Source organism: Habropoda laboriosa, unplaced genomic scaffold (assembly GCF_001263275.1).
Source record: "Habropoda laboriosa isolate 0110345459 unplaced genomic scaffold, ASM126327v1 scaffold41, whole genome shotgun sequence".
Taxonomy (NCBI): Eukaryota; Metazoa; Arthropoda; class Insecta; order Hymenoptera; family Apidae; genus Habropoda; species Habropoda laboriosa.
In genome coordinates, this window is record NW_017100164.1 from 418,026 (window position 1) to 439,487 (window position 21,462).

Consider the following 21,462-nt stretch of genomic DNA (forward strand, 5'->3'; position numbering starts at 1 on the left):
TTTAGGTTTATCAATTTCTGAATCCGAGAATTTTTGAACTTCGCAAATTATAAACTTCAGAATTTTCGTATTTCTCAATATTTCTGAATTTTTCAATTTCTCAATTTTCGAATGTCAATACTTCTGACCCTAAGTACTTCTATTTACACATTAGTACACATTCACAGCGTACAGCAGTTACGACTCGTTCAGTATCACACATTATATCTCTCCACCGATATCAAGGAACAGCCAATCTCGCGCCAATGAACGCGATACGTGCCCGAAGGAGAAAAATGAAATAAATACAGGACGGATATGTTTAACCTTCGAGCTATAGACTTTATCCTATACAATCCTCTATATCCTCTATAGTGTACCGTTTTCGTGATAACGCGCGCACAAAAATCTCCCCATTATTTCAAGATCCTCGCCATCTAACAACGCGTCGTTCTCATCGGACGCTGCAAGAGACTCGATTTCAAACGATTTACACGTCGATTGAATCGAGTACGAGAGTACGTCTCGTTCACAGATTCTCCCTCGTCCTTTGATCGGTCCGATTTAACAAGATAAAACGACGCGCGATCTCACCGATATGTTCAATCGAACGTTCAAGCTAGACGCGTTCGTAAATTTCCATTTTGAGTTTCTCGCCAAGTATCCCGGTTTGATACGCGCACAGATACACAGCTGTTCCGTCCTTCTTTCCCGTGTATGTATGTACATGTACACGAAACGTAGCACACGCCGAGTAAACGCTAATAGATATCCCTTTTACATTACATTTACATACATTAAAGCTGCACCTTTACGTGTATATACGAATACACATCTAACGTAAGTATGTACAATTACGTTACACCCCTATGGATCTAACCCACACGGCTATATTTAGGTCCGACTTATCCTGGCTCGATATTCTTTCTTTTATTCTTTGGTCGTTTGATCGTCGATTTCTGTACCCTTTGTTCTCTAGTTTCATCCAATTTTTTTTTTTATTTTGGATGAAAATACTTTTTTGGGAATTGCATTCTTTTTGGAATTCTAATTGCACAAATTTTGTGAAGACTTATCGTTTCTTTTCGACTGAATCTTCCCTAACAATCACCGAGATGTAAAATTGGATGAAAATACTTTTTTGGGAATTGCATTCTTTTTGGAATTCTAATTGCACAAATTTTGTGAAGGATTATCGTTTCTTTTCGACTGAATCTTCCCTAACAATCACCGAGATATAAAATATTTTTTGGATAAAAATACTTTTTTGGGAATTGCATTCTTTTTGGAATTCTAATTGCACAAATTTTGTGAAGACTTATCGTTTCTTTTCGACTGAATCTTCCCTAACAATCACCGAGATGTAAAATTTTTTTTGGGTGGAAATATTTTTTTGGGAATTGCATTCTTTTTGGAATTCTAATTGCACAAATTTTGTGAAGACTTATCGTTTCTTTTCGACTGAATCTTCCCTAGCAATCGCCAAGATATCAAATTCTTTTTTGGTGATAATATTCTTTTCTAAATTGCATTCCTTTTGGAGACTTCTTTTGTCAAGGCTTATCATTTCTTTTGGACTGAATTTTCCCTAGCAATCACCGAGATGATAATTAAAAACTGGAGACTAAAGTAGAGACGACAGGGGACTCGGGAAAGTTCATTAGAACAGTTAACTCGTGGAACGAGGCACGCTTAATAGATCCTTAAGTTTGATATCGGTGCTTTCCAAATTGCGTGGAATAGCTAGAGAAGCCTGCGAAAAATTCATACCGAAAAAAATCGTACTATAAATTCGAATTAACATTAAACATGAGAATCTTAGTCGAATGAAAATTTTCATACACAATTAAAAATAGTGCATTTCTCCACTCGACATTTTTCTCCAATTACCAAAAACCCAGAAAACTTTAAGTGACAACATTTCCAAAGTTAAATTAAAGCAGTAACCAATCGAATCTCAATTTCCCCAAAACTTTCTGAGTCGAATCAGATAAATCGTAGTCCAGTCGGTGAATTTCAATTTCCCCGAAAATTCCGCGAATCCGAACCAGAGAAATCGGACGGTAGTCTGAAAAGAAGCAACTTTCGCCTTTTCTCCGTGACAACCAGCCGGTCGAAGTTTCGAGAAAGCACGTGTAAGCTTCTCTCATTCGCGAGAAATCCGTTTCTAAGTTGCGCCTAGCGCGTTCAGAACGGGGCTTGGCGTAGCGCGAAGACTTTCAACTTCGCGACGTTCCACTTCTCGTTCGCTTCTCGTCGAAGCTTCGCTTTGATATTCGACGCTTGTGCGATAATCAGAGCTGCGTCTTATCGCCGATCCAGCAACCTTCGTTGCGAACTATCTTCTTCGATCGATTCTCTCACGATTGAAACTTTTTCCGACGAAAATGCACCGCGCGAACTTACGCACGATCGTTTGCAAGCGAGACTTTCGCGATTAGAGAGTGTACGGTAATTGGCTTTTGCTTTTCTCGAAAGTACACAAGAAACTGGAAAGCTCGTGGATTCTGTACAAAAATTAGAACGACAAGCGATTGTTGTGATTTAGCGTGAGTTCGATTTCAATCGGAGTACAGAGTGATTTGATATACAGTATATATATATGTATTTATATTTATATCGATTATTCTGAAAAAGGTACCAGAAATCGAGAATCCTCGTGGATTCTGTAAAAAAATGAGTGGTGACAAGCAATCGTTATTTTTGATGTCGCTCGTGAAACGATCGAATTCAATGGATTAAAGTTTCGTTCTCGTTTCAAAGATGAAAGTCTTCGTTCCTATGAAAAAACGTATGCTCGTAGTTACACACTAATTGTAAGAAAAAACAGGTACGGACAAAGACAGCGTTCCGAATGGGCCGGAACACTATGGAAATCCCGTCGACATAGTTAAGAATTAGCTTAGTCCTTTTACACTCGCTAGCACTTCATCGCGAACGGACAATTGTGCTCTAAGTACGTTTACGATTTTTCATTTTCTCTCTTGTGTGTTAGTGTGTGTTAGCGTGTGTTAGTGTGTGTTAGCGTGTGCACGATTCTCGCTGCCTATCGCAGCGAATAGGTAACTTTAGGCTACGCTTACGCTGGAAACTCGACCAACTATTTCTACATATTCGATAGTAATATTTACGCGAAAAATTGATAGTTCAAGGTAAAATTAGCTGAGAAATTAACGCCTTAGCGATGAATTATACGTCTTTTATTTTTTTTTTTTTTTTTTTTTTTTTTTTGTTCATTGTTTCATTTCTTCAATCGTTGATTGATTTTTGGTAAATTCAAATTCAAGGTAAATTATGCGATCTGATAGTGATTTTATACTTGCACAGTAGCAATTGTAGGTTTTATTTGTTCGTCGTGAAATTGAAGCAAACTGAACCTGTATTGGATCATAATAATTTTAACAAGACGTTTAACGTGCTACCTTCGATCAAAGCAGATATAAATCACATATCCTGGTGGCAATATCCTATTTAAATGGAAAATCGAGTATCGATTATTAGAAATTGATATGACTCGGCGATAGTACAGCATTCTCGAATGCTATTTAGATTCTACGAAAAATATCCGAGTCGTACCATTTTAACTATACCTTTGTTAAATGAATAGAAGAAGGAAATTGGAGGGGAAAAATTGCCAAAATTTGAAATTACTTAAAAATCCTAGATTTTAAATCAAAAAAGAAATCAATTTTCCTCTTTCTCTATCCTGCTTTTTCTTTCTTTTTAAGTAGAACAGAAAGTATGGAAATTTCCTGGTTCAGACTTTACGTTGAAATCAATCGAATCGCAAGTCATACCTAATCACCGTTTCCAGTAATCAACGCCACAGCCAAGGTGTCAATTTCACAGCTTCAGCAGCTACGAGGGAAACGCGACGTAATGTCGCGGCGTAAGTAAGAAAATCCCGTGAAGCGTCTAACTCGTATATACAATTGGCGAAGATCGACAGCGGAGAAATCGGGGGTCAGAAGAACTTTCAATCACGTCGTGTGTCGGCCGTGCAACAGTGGTTACGATGATCGGCGAGGGGAAAGAACCGAGACAGGAGAGATTGCAAACGCGAAGGAACATCGATAATTCGGTCGAGCGATAAGAAGGTTCACGCGATCGTCCTGACACAGCAAGATCGGCAGAGTATAGTGTGGTAAATAAACGGTATAAATAGTCGTGGGAGTATTCCTTTGTTTAATTGTGTACGCCTGACGTTTCGCCTAATCGTCGAGACTGATCACTTTCTCGGGGGGGAGGAGGACAGGTTCTCTTCCGTTGCGTGGAGTCACGAGCTTCTTCGTAGCCTAAAATTACATATGTTCCTGAAAAACATGACGGCCCGTCGGATTTTTCATTCTTCGGAAGCCGGCTGTGCCGTGTCGCTGTCCTCGCGGCTCTCGCTGCTCGCCTTTTGCTCCTGCTCCTTCTGTGCCCTCGCTTCAGCATCTGGCGAGGAATGGAAACAGCGTTTTTAACGGTGATTGTGAGACGTGAGACGCTTGGGAGTCGAAATGATTAACTCCACTTTTTCACGTTTTTCCAGTTTTTTAATAGTATCGAAACGCGAACTTGGTGTTTAATTTTTCAAGGAATGAAACTAAATTTAGTAGATTTTATTTCGTGGAGGTGGTCAGTTAGGCTTCTGAGAGGCTCGTATTATTGTGAGTGGAGCAAGTGTTAAGGAACACCAAGACCAACGCGAAATATTTCTGAAATACTAGGAATATTTTCAGAAATACTGAAATATTTTGTGTATACTGGGACAGCTTATGCGTGTTTACACCAACGCGACAAATTTCCTTTGAGACTGTATACGTTGCTGCAATCTTTCTCGCGGCGGATTTATTTCGCTCTTCGAGGCGATTCCTTCGCTGCCGCTCTGAATTCCCGACGTGAGAAACAGTGACAAACGTAGAGAAGAAAGACACTGAATCGCGCAGGTCAATGTGAAATATTCGCTGGAGTAGCAAAAATTTAGAAATTCAGTATAAACAAACTATAGTTTAGAACAAACTTACAAACTTGTTAGTCTAGAGGTTCCTTAATTTTGGGTATAACTATTTCTTTTTTTCGCTTTATATAGTTATACAAATTAAGTCTTTTTTCAAAAATTGAGCCTAATTTTGGATGATTTTTCTGTTATCTACCTGACGAATCTTCTTTTTGAAGAAATTACTACCTTCACGAGCACGAATAATTTAGAGAAATCGAAGAAATGATCAGTGAAATACCTCGAACTGCTTGCTCCTTCCAAATACTCTTGTTCTCCGCGAGACATGGAATCCAGGGTTTGCCAATCTTGAACCCTCTGGCTTCGCTACCCGATCCTGCGGATTATTCGTCGTTTAAATCCACGCGCAGAACAGTGGTGCGTTAATGAACATAAGTAATATGTTCGTTAATATGTTCCGTGCCACGGGATAATTAAAAGCTTTACCGTAGCGTTATAACAATATCAAACAGACATTAAAATATTTAATTATAAAATAATAGGGACAAAGGTTGGATTCTCGACACTCGAATCTTCCCCCCCGCGTGTTTTGCAAAATAACTCGAGTAATAACTTTGTTCATTTAATGAAAACTCTATTTACGAAAAGTGTCCTATACCAGCGGTGATATTTATTTTGAATAAAAATTCATTCGTCATTCGATTTCCATTTCTTACTCGAAAAGGAAACTTATTCGTTCTTCTTTTTTCAAATTTAAAATAATTATTATTTTCGGTTCATTTTGAAAAGATCTTTCTACTCGTCTTTTTACTCTTTCAAATTTTCAAGAATTTGTCGGTGTCTAATTTTTTTTTTAATTTCATTACTTGGACGTTTTTCGATAAATCTTTTCACACTTCGACTCTCTCGGCCCTTGAAACCTTATTAGCCTAAATAATTATTACTCTCGATCGTTTTGGTAAAATCTTTCTATTCGTCTTTTTACCCTTTTTACTCTTATAAATTTTCAGGAATTTATCGGAGTCCAATTCTTCGTTTCTTAAAAATTTCATTACTTCGACGTTTTTTAGCTCTATTTTCCAGAAAACTGTTGTATTAGTCCTCTTACTCTTCGTTTCCCTCATCTCTTGAAACTTTATCAGCCTAAATAATTATTACCCTCGGTTCATTTTGGAAAAATCTGTCTATTCCTCTTTTCACTCTTCTAAACTTTCAGCAATTTATCGGCGTCCAATTTTTCGTTAATATTTCTTCACCTCGACGTTGTGCAACACTTCTTTCAATTAACGAATTAATTCGATTTATTACACACGCAGCACAGAAAGTATCAAAGCGTGATGCAGATAGGCCTACTCACCGTTGTTCGACTCGTCCACGCTCTCCTTGACATTCAGCGGAGTGAGAACCGTCTCCAACATGTCGCTGCACACCTGCATGCTGGGTTCGACGATAAACTCGATGAATCCTATTTGCGATTCAGCCACCAGGGTATTGTTACGATCGCACAACGGGGAGAACGGCAATCCCAGTGCCTTTTCCTTATCCCCTTGCCGGAAGAACTCTTCCAACAGTTGCATGGTCCATCTGAGTGGAAAACATAAGAACGTTACGCTTTCTATAGGGCGGTTTGAAATTTTTATACAACTGTGCCGCGAGCCAATTGTGCCGACAAGAAAACTTTCCAGAGTAAAGTGGGAATATTTTTGGCGGAAACGTGGGTACTAACGTGAACTGGACACGTGGGAAAAGAAGAGAGGTGTATTTGAGGAGATAAGGATGCTGAGGTTAGAAATAGGATTTCTTTAAAAAACATGAGAATTTTGAGATTGTATTTTGATGCTTTTATATTGAGATAAAATTTTTAAAAAATTTTCTATTATGTTACTCTACAAAATCAATAATAATTCTCGAGTGACAATTTTAAAATAATTTTCATAAATTTCCAGTTGTATCAATTTTTTCGATTTTCTGAAAATAAGACAGCAGAATCTGTTCCTTATTCTCCTTACCTTTTTATTTATATTTGGAGATGTGAAGTGAAATGAAAGTTTCAAGGGTGTTTCCTTAAGTAAGGGAAAAAGCAGTCGTCGTATCATTCGTTACAAAAATACAATAAAGTACCATTACTATCGTAGAATTTAATATCTCTGGAAAATTAGCTGGAAATACGAATTGAAATGAAATTTTTAACTTAAGTGTCCAATTTCGTCTTAAATACAGAGTAACGGAAAAAGCGATCGTCGTATCATTCGTTACAAAAATAAAACAAAGTACCATTTCTACGACAGAATGCAATATCTCAGGAAGCCAAGCAATTTTCATAAGTAGATTATAAAAAATCATCTTCGTTACGACATTTGGCATGTAATTAGTATCGCAGACAGAACTGGGGAACTTATTCTTCACTCGGAACAGTACGCCAGAATTTTCCGCGCAACAATCGCTCAGCTCGCGAGAATTCGAACAAAAGTTCTACCTGTGATGAAGGTCCCATCTTTTTGCCGGATGCGAGATGTCGCAGCAATGGAGAACCAGACTGACAGCCTTGCTTTTGTCGACGCTAGGTTCCGCCAGGCTGAGAATATTCTTCATGTTCTTCAGTTGTTGGAAATGAAAGCTCATGTCGGTCGCGAGTACCATGTCGATCACCAGCGAACGAAATTCCCGGAATTCCTCCCTCGATAGATTTTGCAATATGTTGCACTCGTCCTCTCTCAATATCCTGAAAAAGATCTTGGTCCCTCAGATTCATTCGTGTCGCCGACGATTCACTTCAGCGAGATTACGCCGCGTTTCAACGTTTTCTCTCGGAATTATCAGCTGATCTTTAATTCGTTCTCTTTCTTTTTTTTTTAGTTCTTTGAGAGAAGATAATCGAATATTGCACGGAGGATAGTAAAAAAGGTAGCATTTTTTCTGAAGAATTGTTCGTTATTGAGTTCTTCGTTAATTAATAATTAGAGCGATTATAGTTGTATTATAGAAAAGTGAATAATAATTTCAGATAATGCGAAGTGAATTTAGGAATTTTTATTATTACTTTCCATTTTGTTTAAAAAATTCTCAGCTCTTATTTAAAAAATTTTCTATAGAGAAATGTATTTCTATCACATTGCCAATCTTTAGGATATATCTCGAATTTTGATACTGTATCGTTTACAATAAATAATACTTCACTTCTGCAGATCATTGTGAAAGACTTTACTCGGCGAAACTGTTAAGTAAATAATATGGAATTTATTTCCAGTCTATTTTAATAATTAATAAATAACTAATATTATTTTCAAAGCTGGTATTGTTCACCGAGTTTCTTTTCTAATCTCTACAGAAGTACCTACACTACCGGCCAAAAGTTTGGAATCACCGAGCATTGCAATTTACAGAAACATTTCCAGAAAAAAGTCAGCGACTTTGAGAATTTTTTATCGTTCGAATCAATTGGTATGAGATAAGTTGATAAAAGTGGAATTGAGATAAACTTGAAATCTATAGAAAATTAGCAGCAGATTTAATATTGATGAAAAGTGGGAGGTGATTCGAAACTTTTGGCCGATAGTGTATACGAAGTTAACCCTCTATAAGTTACATATTCATTATTATCTATACTGTGCACCATCACATTGTTGCATTCTTACACTATTACCAATCAATTCCTTCCTAATGATTATTAATTCCTGCTTGCCAACATTTTCAAAAATGTCAAATATCATTTTTCTTCTCATAAACGAAGAAAACTCGATTGCAAATAGCGATTCCGATTCTACCACCATCCTTCCAATGCTAAAATCACGAAACTTAATTTTTCAAGAAAGAAGAACACCACTTTATCAATTAATCTTTGCACTAATTTCATCCACCAACCAAAACAGATTAATACAAACGACACAGTCTCTATTCTCCTCTCTTAAAAGAAACGGTACAATAAATCCATTTTCTTGAACGAAAAGAAAAAGAAGCAAATACCACGCGAATTTCCAATCTGCATACGGCTAAACGAAAACAAACCACCGAGCGCAATTCCAGCCGAGGAAGGTTAAAAGTGCTTCGCACCTCGCGCTCTCCATCGATTACTATTTCGACGAGGAGGCAGGAAGATTTACGAGCGAGCAGTAGTACGGCGTTCCCGATTAGAGGGCCACAAATTGAAACGAGAATGGCCGACGACGAATCATTCGGGGGCTCGACCTTTCGATCTGCGCGTACATACCGGAAGCTCGCGGAGATGTGGTGATTTTCCAGGACGGCCCGGTCGTTATAGAGGAGTGCTGTATCGCTGCCGGACATTACGTGGAAATTGTTTGTGGTCCCAGTGTGCTCGTAGTCGTGAATAATCGCCGCCACCAGGGTGGCGAAAATTTCCAGATCGGTCAGCCAATTCTGCGAACAAACAGACAAACGTTTCGCGCCCGTGAAATCCCTAATGAGCGAGACATTTTCGCGGTGATATTGCCGGGTAAAGGGCGAAGATCGAGGAAATCGGGCAGAGTATAACTAACTTTTAAGCGAGAAACTCGCCGATCCGGCGATGGTTTAATGTTGCTTGGAAACTAACAGCTGGAGAGTGGTTTTCTCCGCTCGAGCGTAAATTGAGGGAACTTGGGCACCATGCTGGTCTTGGGTTGATCGTTTCTTTGAATAGCGGTTGCAGGTGGTTTAGGGTAAAACATTGGATCGTGGAAATTCGGGAGAAAGGTATTTGGACTCAGGTGGTGTCATTTCTAAGAGACAAAATTCGTGAAAGGTGAAAATTTCTTCGTCTCGAATTGAAAGCTTCGACAAACAGTAATTTTCTAACATTTCAATTTTCTTCAATTTTCCTACCATTTAAATTAAGGTAAAAGCGCTCGAAAATTCTTTCATCTCAAATTGACAGTTTCGACAAACACGGTGATTTTCTAACATAATAAAATTCTGTATAAAACGATCTTCAATTTTTCAACCATAAGTCTTCTAGACGGTTTGAAAAAATCGATTTTTATTCTTTTGCATATATCGAAGGTACAACTCTTTAAGAATGTACTCCTGAAGTTTTATAGTTGTATTCAATAAAATAACGAAGTTATAGCTCGTTTAGTGGGACACATCAAGGGAGAATCTAAATTGCACTGAAAACTTCAATCGCGTTTTTCTCGGAACCATGTTTTTCGAAGTGGTGTCCACGATATCTCAAGATCGACTTCACCAATTAAGGCCAACTTCTGCACACATGTCCAGCACACATGTGGCTATCGCCCCTACCACAATTGCCTCAAAATATTTCTTTTTTTTAAATCTTGACAGCCCCATAAAGTCGAAAAAAATGTATGAAAATCAAAACTCAGTTTCTAAGTGACGCTATTTTTTAAATTTACAATATCTTTCTTTCATTCTGGTACCGGCTATAACCAAGAACATACAAATAAGAAATCCTTTTGAATTTTTTGTTTTAGATAATCAGAAACCGTCCAATAGTGGACACCGTTTGGGCACCGCTTTTTTTCAAGAGCAGCTTCGAAGCGGTCCACTTCGGTTAATTTTAATCTTTTTGTTTTCAAAAAAATTGAAAGTGTAATCGAAATGTTATTAAGTATGCAGAAACAAACAGGGTTGCAGTAACTTTCATAAGTTCCTCATAAAAAATTCTGAAATAACGCAAAGAAAACGCTTCGTTACACTAGAAGACCCCGTTTAAAATTGTGCTCGAAAATTCATCTGAAATTGAAAATTTGGTCGAGCACGATAATTTTCCAACGTGACAAAATTCTTCGCAAAATGATCTTCAAGAAATACTGTAAACCATTCGTAAGTATAAAATGAAGGTTCTCTTCTGTTTTTAACAAGATTACCATAATACGTAAAATTGTAAATTTTGATTTATTGTTTATTTTTGTAATCAATAAAATCTTATTACTTTTTATGTTTAATATTTTTGAACGATCAAAATGAATATTCAGGACGAATAGAGAAGTTGAAATTAAAATTCGATACAATTAGGCACCGAGTAATTTTTCTCTTTTCGTTCAATTCTACTTATTCAACTGTTTCGTTGTTTATCCAACGTACCATGAGTCCAGTTTGACAGAGAATGTAGTGCATAGTCTGCGCGACGTCAGCCGCGTGAAGATTATTGTGATAGGGGTTCCGATGCCTGCAGTAACCCTCTTCGACTCTTCCCAAGAAGCACTCCAACACCGTGGCAGGGACTTTGAATTTATGGATCATGCCGTATCGATTGAGTAGATCGTAGCCAAGATACTTCACCGGTGCTCCCATTGCGGCTTCGCTTAACGAAAACACATCGAAGGACCAATCGTCCAGGGTCTTGAATAGAAACGTAAATTTCACCAGGGTTAGAATAAACTGGAACGAGACGATCCTCTGACCTCCAGACAATTTTCACGTATGTACGCATATCCTATCTCACCCCGTTTCTCCGAATTACAGAGTTTTTTTTTTTTCTGTTTTGTTTTTCTGAACGAGAAATTTCCAAACCGACTGCACTTAAATCAATTGGATTTTTATTCCTGAGGACGTTTCAAATCCTTCACTTGCGTAGCAATATTGCGTAAGGAATTAAATGGGAGAATTTGTTGCAAAAGAGGGACAAACAGATATTTAAAAAATAGTAAAAATTGGATTTCCTTAGTAACTCTTAGCTACAAGAACTTTGTTTAATAGTTCATCGTTTGAGTTGAATCACTCGTTATACAGGGTGTCCAAACTTTGTCAGTGTTACAGTATTTGCGAAACTTCAGGAAAATACGAAAAGTTGTAAGAAAAATAACAACCTGCGGTTACTATAATACAAGACAAGAATGGCGCTGGTAAAAGTTGCATTCAACATCTTCAACGACCGCTGTTTCTACTTTATATCATAACCGCACATTCGTTTCCTTCGTATCTCGTATTACCGCTATAACTTTTTAACAAAGCCTCAAATGACCCGTGTTCACATAACATTTTCTTCTTACTTACACGAACAGAACACACTGACAAAGTTTGATCCGAAAAAATTAGAACACCCTGTATATAGAAAAACTCCTATACCAAGACAAAGTGTGTTAATTTTCCTCATTTCTAAGGCTACGCCTGAGAAAATCTAGATTAGACACGCACGTTAAAATCTGACTTAGAAGGATCTACAGGTAAATTTTCATGGATCCACGAGACGAAGTCGATTTTCGACGGCGGTTTCACGGTTTCGAACTACTGTGCGGCTTGCATATATATATATACCTTGAGTACTTTAACCACTTCCTGCGGGAACTGCATAAGCGCAGTGTTGGTGACCCGCCTGTAAATCCGATCGACGAAGATCCCCGCCCTGATGGCATGCGCGACCGAGCGGAACTTGGGCTTCTCGTCCGCCTTCCGTCTGGTGGTCGCGAGCTGTCTGGTGAAGGTCGACGCGAGCCATTCGCGCACTTCCGGCGGTACCGCGTCCGGCTGTACCTCCGACAGTTCGTCGTCCTCATCTGCCAGCCGTCTAAGGGAAAGATTTTCTGGTTAAGTGATACGCGGCGAGACCAGCTACGATCGCGGACAACTCGGTATCACGATGGACAACCCCTACCTTCGCTACGATTTTTCTTATTTTTTTTTTTTTTTGTCATTTGCAAGAGAACAGAGAGTAGGCTTACGCTCGAGTTCCGCTAGTAATTCCTCCCCGTTCTATTCAATTGAATTTACCTTTTTTGCTTCTTTCGAAAGTGATTTTCTTTTCTTTTTCTTTACTTTTTCCTCTATGTTTTGCGTGTTTATTAATCGTTATCGAATGTGTTCTCGCTAAGAAAGAAGGTATGAGAAAGCATATGGTTGGTAAAGGATACGAACTACTTGTTCGCGAATACAGTTTGCTCGAGAGCTAATGGTAATCGCAGCTTTCGCTTATCTCTGCCTCTAGAATCGTGAGGGGAGGCTTGTTTGCGGGATGCGTGTGAAGCTGTGAATGATACAGTTTCTCGTTTCTTTCTTTTTTTTTTTCTTTTCATTCCTGTCCTGTTAGTCTCTTTTTCCTGTCGGATGCTCGATGCGACTGGGGATCGTGAAGTACACGGGGACACTCTGTTCGCGACGCGGGGTTTTGTGCGCGCCGGATGTTTTGATCGCTTTTGTTGCACTTTTCGAAACTAGATGGAGTTTCTACCACTTGTATTTCTCGTTTCCGCTTTTTGCTTTTTTTTTTGTTTTTTTCAAGGTGGACCGGGATTCTAACGTATCGTGGTACCTATTGTTCGTTTTCTGTCACAGCTTTTGCACGTTGGTGGTAAATGATTGTTTGGGAAGTTGACGATTTAGTGGAATATGTGAAATTGATCGATCAATTGTTCCTTCTTTTTGTGAATATTTTAGGATACAGCGTGATACTAATTTGAAACAAAATTTCTAAAATTTTGATAGCGTTCTTATTGAAAAAGTGCATAAATCAATAGTTCACTTGTTTTTGTCATTTATCTGTATTTTAGAGTCCCGTTTTATTTATTTATTGTTATACTACTGCACTGTACTTTTTATAACAATTACAACTTACAAATTTACAATTGTCACCCTTTTTCTGTAATAATGACTTCTGATATCTATTCTTGCTTCTCCCATCAAAACATAAAATTGCAATCAACTGTAATTTGTTTTCTGATGAACGAAGAAAAATTGGGTTACAAATTCCCTTCCGTAATTTGTCTGAAAAATGGGAAAATTTCTTTGACAGACTTTAGTACATGTTGACGACAAACAATTTACTCCTTTCCAGAATTCTGTCTAATTGATTCACGTCCAACGATAATCCAAATTTTACCTTTCGCGTAATGGTAATAAAATCGAAATTGTGTTTAGGTAGTGAAGTGCAATACAACCGAAAAAATGTGTCGCAAGGATAAGATGACAGTATGCGGAAGCGATTCAAGCAAACACACCGTGTTTCAAAGCGAAACAACGAGTATCCTGTGCTGCAATCTTACTCAAATAAATTTGAACAAACTGATAGCATAAAATTAGTGCCTACGTGATTTTTACTCGTAGATTAGCTTCTAAATGTTAACGATCGATTGCCTCAATCGAATCTAATCGTTAAATTTCTATTCGCCATAAGCGGCAAGAAGTTTTCTTCAACGTCAAGAACGATAAGGGTACCGTGGGAATTACGAGGTCTTTATAAGTTTTTAGAAGTTATCGGTGCTATATACATCGATCATTAATGTTCTTTACACTTCGACGAGAGGTCTCCGCGAAGTTAATAGGATTTGCGATAAAATCTCCTTTAAAAAATAGAGCGCTGAACAGAGGGACATTGTTCATCCTGCAAATGGAGGAAATTTGTCGTCTTTTGATATGTAAAAATTCTTGGAAATTTGATTAAAATAATTTCGACACTTTACCTATTCAAATTGCAAACGGAAAGAAAGATTCTACGATACGTTCTTGTTTGCAAAATTCTTGTTCGAACGTTTTCTCCATTTAGCAATGGAACCGGTGCGACGCTTAAGCGCCGCATTTAAAAGGAAACGTTCAAAGAGCAGAGGATAGTTTTTTTCTTCCTCGGATACGTCCTGAAGGAATTTCGATTCGTCGAACGGAAACACTTCCGTCGATTCCCTTTCAGAGGCTCGAAACTTAACGTTTCCCCGAAGGAGGAATCTTAGGAGAAATCTTAAATTGGAATTTTTGAAAATGAAACGCAATGGCGGTGAACGTCGAGGGGATAATACTCTGCTGACCCGTGAAAAAAAGTAATCTCTCTCTCTCTCTCGCTCTGAATTCAGCGGCTCAATTTTTTAGAGTGCCGATTTCCATTACTTTTGCAACCAATCTGTAGAACTGTTTATATGCACTGGATAAATGCTGGGTTTTGTTGTACCGGGACGAATGAAACGAAGATCAATTTTCTCTCTTGCTACACGACCATTACAAAAATTAAAGGGATCGACTAATCACGATCGACGTGTCACGGATCATTACGATGTGGGAAGATAATGCGATAAATCGATATTTACAGCTGAGTGTGTATATACAGTGAAATTGTCGTGGAACAAACACGGCTACTGTGACTTCACACGGGTAACGTGTAATCATTCTAACTCGAGTTAAGTACTTAGGTGAGTTCTCTTGATTGTGAAGCTTACAGCGAGTGTATTTACAACGGTATTAAATAGTATTATTGTGGTGGGTTCGAAAAGTGTAAAGTGCATTTAGCGACATATGATAACGCATGCAGAATGTGGATGATAGGCGTGTTTAAATTCATATTGCGAGGGCGACGTGGAAGCTATTCGCTGTGTTTTGTAACATTTCCAAAAATTAACTTCCAAAACTTTGGTACATTTGTGCTATTCTACGAAATATCAAGCAATTATTTAAAATGAATACGATATTGTTTTGGGCTTAATTTACAAGGAACATATTTGAACTGAATTTTGATTAAAAATTATTTAACTTCTAGTTTCGTCGTTAAAGGAATTTTATTACAAAATCAGTCGAGCAACGTTCCTCGGCCATCTTCTTGCACGAGCTAAACGGTTCTGTCGAGAAAATGGCGTCGCGTCGCCCTCAGAAACGTACTCTAGCTGTGAATTTGAAAATGAGAGATGTTCGACGAATTAAAAAAAAAAATGTATATATTCTTTTTATTTTTATTATTAAAGTGACCCTGCTAAATAAAACCATGTTAGCCATGTTCTTGTACGATCCGAACGTATTCTAAATAGCCGTGAATTTGAAAACGCGAGACTGTAAACGGCGAATTTCAAAAGGAAAAAAATATATATACATTTCTTTTGCTTATTTATTCAACCTCTTCGGTACGGTCGTCGACTTTAGTCGACAGCCTCCAAAAGCATACAAACACAGCCGTGCATCGACTGTAATCGACTGTTTACGTTTACTTTCTTCTATACCATCGTCAATTTTAATCTATTATTTATGTAAATTTTTCCTAACTTTCTGGATTTCTTCTATTCACCTATTAAACACAAAAATTCTTTTACCGAAAAAATTTAGCAAAAATTTTCTCTACTTATTTACTAAAAGCACATTATGCGTTTCAACAGTACTTCGTTAAAGGACACTCGGGCGTCGATTAAACCACTACGCGGCAATCAGCGGCAGCATAGTCGATGGGAAACGTGATTCAACGGTATTTTTCGTTTTTCAATTGAGACTGAATCGAAGCTAAGTCCACTTCGCGTAACTCAAACTCAGATTTCACGCCCTTATCTTCTCAATTTCGTTTTTCAATTGAAACTGAATGAAAACTAAGGCACTCTTCACGCAGCCCTGGCCAAATTTCACGCCCCTGTCTTCTCAAATTCCCCTCGAGTCGCTCGTCGATACGCTCGAACGAGCCTGCATTTCTTCCACCAACTGTACCGAAGAGGTTGAAAGATGCGTCGAGAGCGATGCGAACGAGAAAGCCTTTGGCGATGTTTGTTATTCAAACATTTGAACGAACCTACGGCGTACACCCTGACGGCAAGTAGCTGCTGACTCCATACGCTCGGCGTCTCTATAATTCGAAACATCAAGAAAAAAGGTGTGTCACATTAACGATAGATTCACATTCATAGATGCCGTATCTAAAGCAAGAAACGTCCGCCTGCGTGCGTGTAGATCGGTAGACTGAATACATAGATCGAACGTAAGACAGAGACAGACAGAGAGAAGACAGAGTGAAAGAAACATAGTGATCGATAGAAGAGGAAACGAGGTGAAGAAATTAGAAACATATATATAAAAAAAAAAAGAACGAATAAACGAAAACCCGGCTAGAATCGCATTCTTATCTTCGCGACTGCTAAATAATCACGGATTCGTCGTCCATTTTTTTTTCATTGTACAGGGGACGTTCGAGCATTCCATTTAAACAGCTTGTTCCAAGTAACACTTTGTCACCGCACACCATCCTATGTATACATATATGTATATTGTTTACATATGTATCTGTACACGCATGCACGTTCTCATATAGACACGGGCGTAGGATGTACACGCACTCGGACACAAACAGAGGAGATCGACTGTGCTATATACTTTTTTAGTCGTTTCTTTTTGGTAACAGAGCGATGCATATAGCTGGTAAACAGGCAGTCATCCAAGAAGTGAGCAGGTTACACCTAGAAAGATCTATAAAGAGGCTAGAGAAGAGGGAGAGGCAGGCCAGGCAGGTAGAGACAGTCGTCATGCTGTGTTTCAGATGTGTTTCACGCGCGACACGAATAGTGATCCTTTCTGTCGCGTAACTTTGTCACCTTTTTGTTTTCCAACTTCACGACGAGAGTAATTCGGTGCAACTTTTCATTCTCTATTTTCTTTTCGCTCTATTCCGTTTGTCGTGGCGTTCGCAGAAGGCAATTTAAACGCTTCGAAAATCGATGAAACGCGGGTTGAGTGATTGACTTTGTTTCAGCAAAAAGAAAAAAGGAGGGGGGGGCGGGGAAATAAACGGTGGATTAAAAGTATTATTTCGTTACTCGGTTGTTCTTTCGATACAGTGAGACAAAAAGAAAAAAAAGAAAAACACGTTCGAATACGAAGATCGGCTGCAAGAGAGGTAGCATAATTCTTTGCATGTGTGTTCGTTAATCTATGGATCGATCGATCTGCGCTAATTGTATTAATTCGTTCAGTCCCGTTTGCAGGTTCGGTTTCACTATTTTACACGTTGCTCGCTAGACCCTATTTAAGCCTAGACTTATTAATAAACAGTCGTGCATCGGAGACATGTGCAGATTGGATAAGAGACAGTATACGGCAGAGACTATCGGAGGTTGCTATAGAATTCGCTAACGTTCGACACAGATACGGTGTTCGCTAAAACAGACGTAGTCAATTCCTGTGCACAAGAGGACTACACTACGTGTACAACAAGTTCTGGTAGAAAGCCAACGAAACTACGTAATAACTTGACTAGAAGAAAACGTAGCTGTATCAATCTCCGTATACAAATCGCGACGTCGAGGCAGCAATTTTAAACGAATCAGAAGAAATCAACGTCTATCGTTAAATTCGAGGAACACCATGTTCGAACTTAAAACGAAACGCTAAATAACCGCGCGCACACTTCGTTCCATCCGGAAGAAAAAACGAAAAACTCCCGAAGGAAGCAAAGTGAGACAAAAAAAAAAATAGAAAAAAAAGGAAAACAATTTCACACGCGTAGCAAATCTCGTTTTCACGAGACCCTTCCGCCAAAGGGGAACGCAATGCGTCAGCCATCCCGCTTCTCCCCCCCATCGTACCCGTTCATTTTTCAACTATCAGAACCGATCGATAGAAATATCGCCCAGCGTGTTCATGGGACAAGGTTCGATTCTCTCCCCATTTTTGCTAAAATGATCGAGCAAACGACGCATCATGATCGTGACCATTTTCAATCAACGAGCTCGATGAGATCGAGAAAAAGAGATGTCGACACGTAAACAGGCGCGGTTTTGGTTCAGAGGAACAAATAGCAACGTGGACGGATGTTTTGACGGGTAGATTTTTCGGGTGTCCAGAGAAGGGAGGCGGGTGAACAGTCGTGTGAGGTCGGAAATGTGAATATTTCGCAACCTTGCCCATACGGGGGTGCGAAGCTTCCGTTTCTGGGTTACCACCGCGTGGCCCTGTGGTCCGTCCGAGTCCAAGGCGCTCCCCAGGGATGCAGATGATAGGCCCGCACCCCTACGCGATGACCGAGAGCACTCAACCCCTCCTGAATTCACCCTGCGGTACTGCTTGTTAGTGTCAAGTAGGCAACAGAACAGTAGAATATTACACGTTTTTTTTTTTCATTTTTTTTTTCTTTATCTTATAATCATTAGCATTTCTCGGCCGGTATATCGGGAAAGAGGGGTATCTGGAGGCGCTCTGCGATCTGCTGGAGTACCTGTTCTCTGAGAAATGATTATTGCACGGTGATTAAGACAATTTGTCGGGTCGTTGTTATTTACAGAATCTGGAAAGATTAAGTTAGATCGTTTCGGATAAATACACTGTCAGTATAGAATCGTTGGATGTAGATGTTCTTCGAGATCATTCTTCGTGGATCGACGAGGCTGAAAGATATTAGATTGCAAAGGAGGTAGGTTGTGTGTGTGCGTGTGTCGTTTATGAATGGATATGGTTGGATGGTTGTTATTTCGGGTTCCGTTCGCGCGATAATAAAAAATGGCGTCCGTCGTGTCACAGACTACAGCCCTTGTCGGAGCACGTCGGAATTTTTACGAAATTTTCTTTCGTTTTCGAAAACATTCGGACGTTTCTCTCTGGCTCGGGAACTGCTTCGTCGTTTGAACGGGATAAAAAGCGATCCTGCAGGTGGATCGAGGTCTTTGCATAACGTGTACCGTTTTATCAATTTCGACGTTCGAGAGAAATGAGAGAAATGAAAAGAGAAAGATAAAATGGTGAACGTAGGGAGTAACGAGATACGTCGGTGTTTTATTTTCTTTTCGCTTCTCGTTTGACATACAGAACGTAACAAATGAAATTAATTCGTACGTTTAAATGAAACGTAATACTTCCGGTGTGTGAAGTAAATGTGAACGTGGAAGAAATTGATCGAGAAGAGGTGGAAACGTGTAGTAACATCGACTGAGATACGAGTGGAAGTGTATCGTAAAAATAATAACGAGTAAATGTTTGTTAAAGTAATTGTTTAAAGAACGATGAAAAATTCGTGATCATTAGGTGGATAAAATATGTCCGATGAATTTAACGATATATAAGAAAAAAAAAAAAGTGAAAAAAATTCATTTGCCTCCTGTGAGGATTGAACTCACGACCCCTGGTTTACGAGACCAGTGCTCTACCACTGAGCTAAAGAGGCGCTCTTGATGTACTTAGTGTCCGAATCGTAGGTCATGTTGAAACGCAACACTTCCACTAGAAAATTACAAGCAAACCCTTAGTTTTGCTATTCTCGAGAATTTACACGTCACGAGAAGGAGACACGTTTCGAGACACACGTGAGAAATGACACTTCGCGTTCTTCGATATCTTTTCGTATTTTCAAGGGTCGTGAGTCACATGGACATGTAAAATTGTTATAGAAATATGAATGATTAGTCATTGGTCATCGGTAACAATAATAATAATGGTTATTTGCGAGAACAGTAAATAAATTACAGTTTTCTCTCAATGGAACGATTAATCGTGCTGCCTAGAAGCTGAGTTATTGAGATTTTTAATTACGAGGCAAGCTTAAAAGTAGATATAATTAATGTTAAGAGGAAAATTTTAATAATACAAGAAGTATATATATATATAGATATATGTACAATGTGATTTATGAAATCTTCTGAAGGAAGTCGCTGTCAGCTCGTTGCTATAATGAAAACAACTGACAAAATATTATTTAAGCTGGCGTTTACAGAAGAGATTATTAATTAACATTTTGAACGAAACTTACTTGGTTTCATCGAGGAAGACGGCTTCGAGCACGCGTGCCGCGTAGTGCAAATTTCGTTGGAGTAATTCCGCGGATATTTCGCCATGTTGAAGCTGCCTCAGCAAGCACCTCAATCTGCGACAGAAATTAATCATAGATCCTAGTCATTATCTTCCAGAAGCTCGAGATAATAGAAAAAATATGTTAGAAGTAAACAACTTTTCTGGACCAAAAACAGCCCAAATTTGTCTGTAAAAATTACAAACTTTTGCTCGAAGTCTCCTCATTTTGCTGATTTTTCATTTTCTGTAGTGATCGAGGCAGCGATCGTAGCTCTACCTCTAAGGGTTAAAATAAGCTCAGGTTCTTTAATTTTGAACGACGAGGACATCCCTCACAAATGCCTCTGATAAACAAAATTTGTCTTTTAAAGGAGGTTCGTGTCGTGAGCTATAACTCTGGAGTTTTCAATGAAAATGCTTCTAAAAATTCTGAGAATTACCTCGAATATGCCAAAATTTAGAACGCCACGTATGTTAACACGTTGATTACCGTGGGGGTAATCGGTGACCGGCGGTGCTAAGGTTAGTGAAAGCATTTAATTTGAATAAATGGTAATATTTACGAAATTTACACAGCATTTCTGACTGTTCACATATTATTTATGCACACTGGGATGTGTTGTATTCAAATAAAAAATTCATTTCGGCGCGGTGGAAAAGGTTGCGTAGAACTGGTAGAAGTCGACGTGTTAATCCATTCTATATTTTACTTGAACAATTTTTTACGTTCTTCTGAAAGTATCGCGAATCCCCACATTTTGGACACTTCCACGTCGATGTACGTTTCCAAAATAGAAAATTTATGCAAACAATTTTAAAAATTAGAGCTTGAAACAACTGTGAACATTTTGGTTCCCTGCGCGAGGGTTGATCGTCATTTTCAAACTTGTAGTTTTTCTTAAATGAATTCCCAAATATCGGGTGTATCGGCCTAAAGGAAGGAGCAAAGTGACGTTAAATGACGTTGCAGAAGTACGTTTCGGTATGCTGGCGACGAAAGGAATGGGTTTCAAAGAAAATAGCTTAACGGAGGCCCGTACCTGAGGGCAGCCTTGTCGCAAGCGTCGGGGGTGTCAACGGCAGGAAGCGAGTCCGTCGTTAGATCGACATTATCAAGGATCTCGTCGAGATCCACGGAC

The 21,462-nt window shown here is 38.8% G+C and overlaps 1 protein-coding gene and 1 non-coding gene across 2 annotated transcripts in view; both read right to left on the minus strand.

Annotated features, from left to right (window-relative positions):
* Positions 1-3,943: 3,943 nt before the first annotated feature.
* LOC108578589 (calcium/calmodulin-dependent 3',5'-cyclic nucleotide phosphodiesterase 1A-like) overlaps positions 3,944-21,462 on the minus strand; it is a 276,404-nt gene continuing 258,885 nt past the window's right edge. The window contains exons 3-13 of the mRNA XM_017941952.1: positions 21,364-21,462; positions 20,283-20,396; positions 18,443-18,595; positions 16,344-16,397; positions 12,137-12,386; positions 10,964-11,221; positions 9,129-9,298; positions 7,398-7,643; positions 6,279-6,505; positions 5,202-5,297; positions 3,944-4,416 (exon numbers count right to left, since the gene is read on the minus strand). The exon at positions 21,364-21,462 is cut by the window's right edge and continues 94 nt beyond it. Coding sequence (XP_017797441.1) covers positions 4,322-4,416; positions 5,202-5,297; positions 6,279-6,505; positions 7,398-7,643; positions 9,129-9,298; positions 10,964-11,221; positions 12,137-12,386; positions 16,344-16,397; positions 18,443-18,595; positions 20,283-20,396; positions 21,364-21,462 — 1,762 coding nt within the window. The 3' untranslated portion in view covers positions 3,944-4,321. The remainder of the gene's footprint in view (positions 4,417-5,201; positions 5,298-6,278; positions 6,506-7,397; positions 7,644-9,128; positions 9,299-10,963; positions 11,222-12,136; positions 12,387-16,343; positions 16,398-18,442; positions 18,596-20,282; positions 20,397-21,363) is intronic.
* On the minus strand, positions 19,629-19,700 carry Trnat-cgu. The gene has a single exon. It is a non-coding gene; the product is annotated as a tRNA-Thr (tRNA).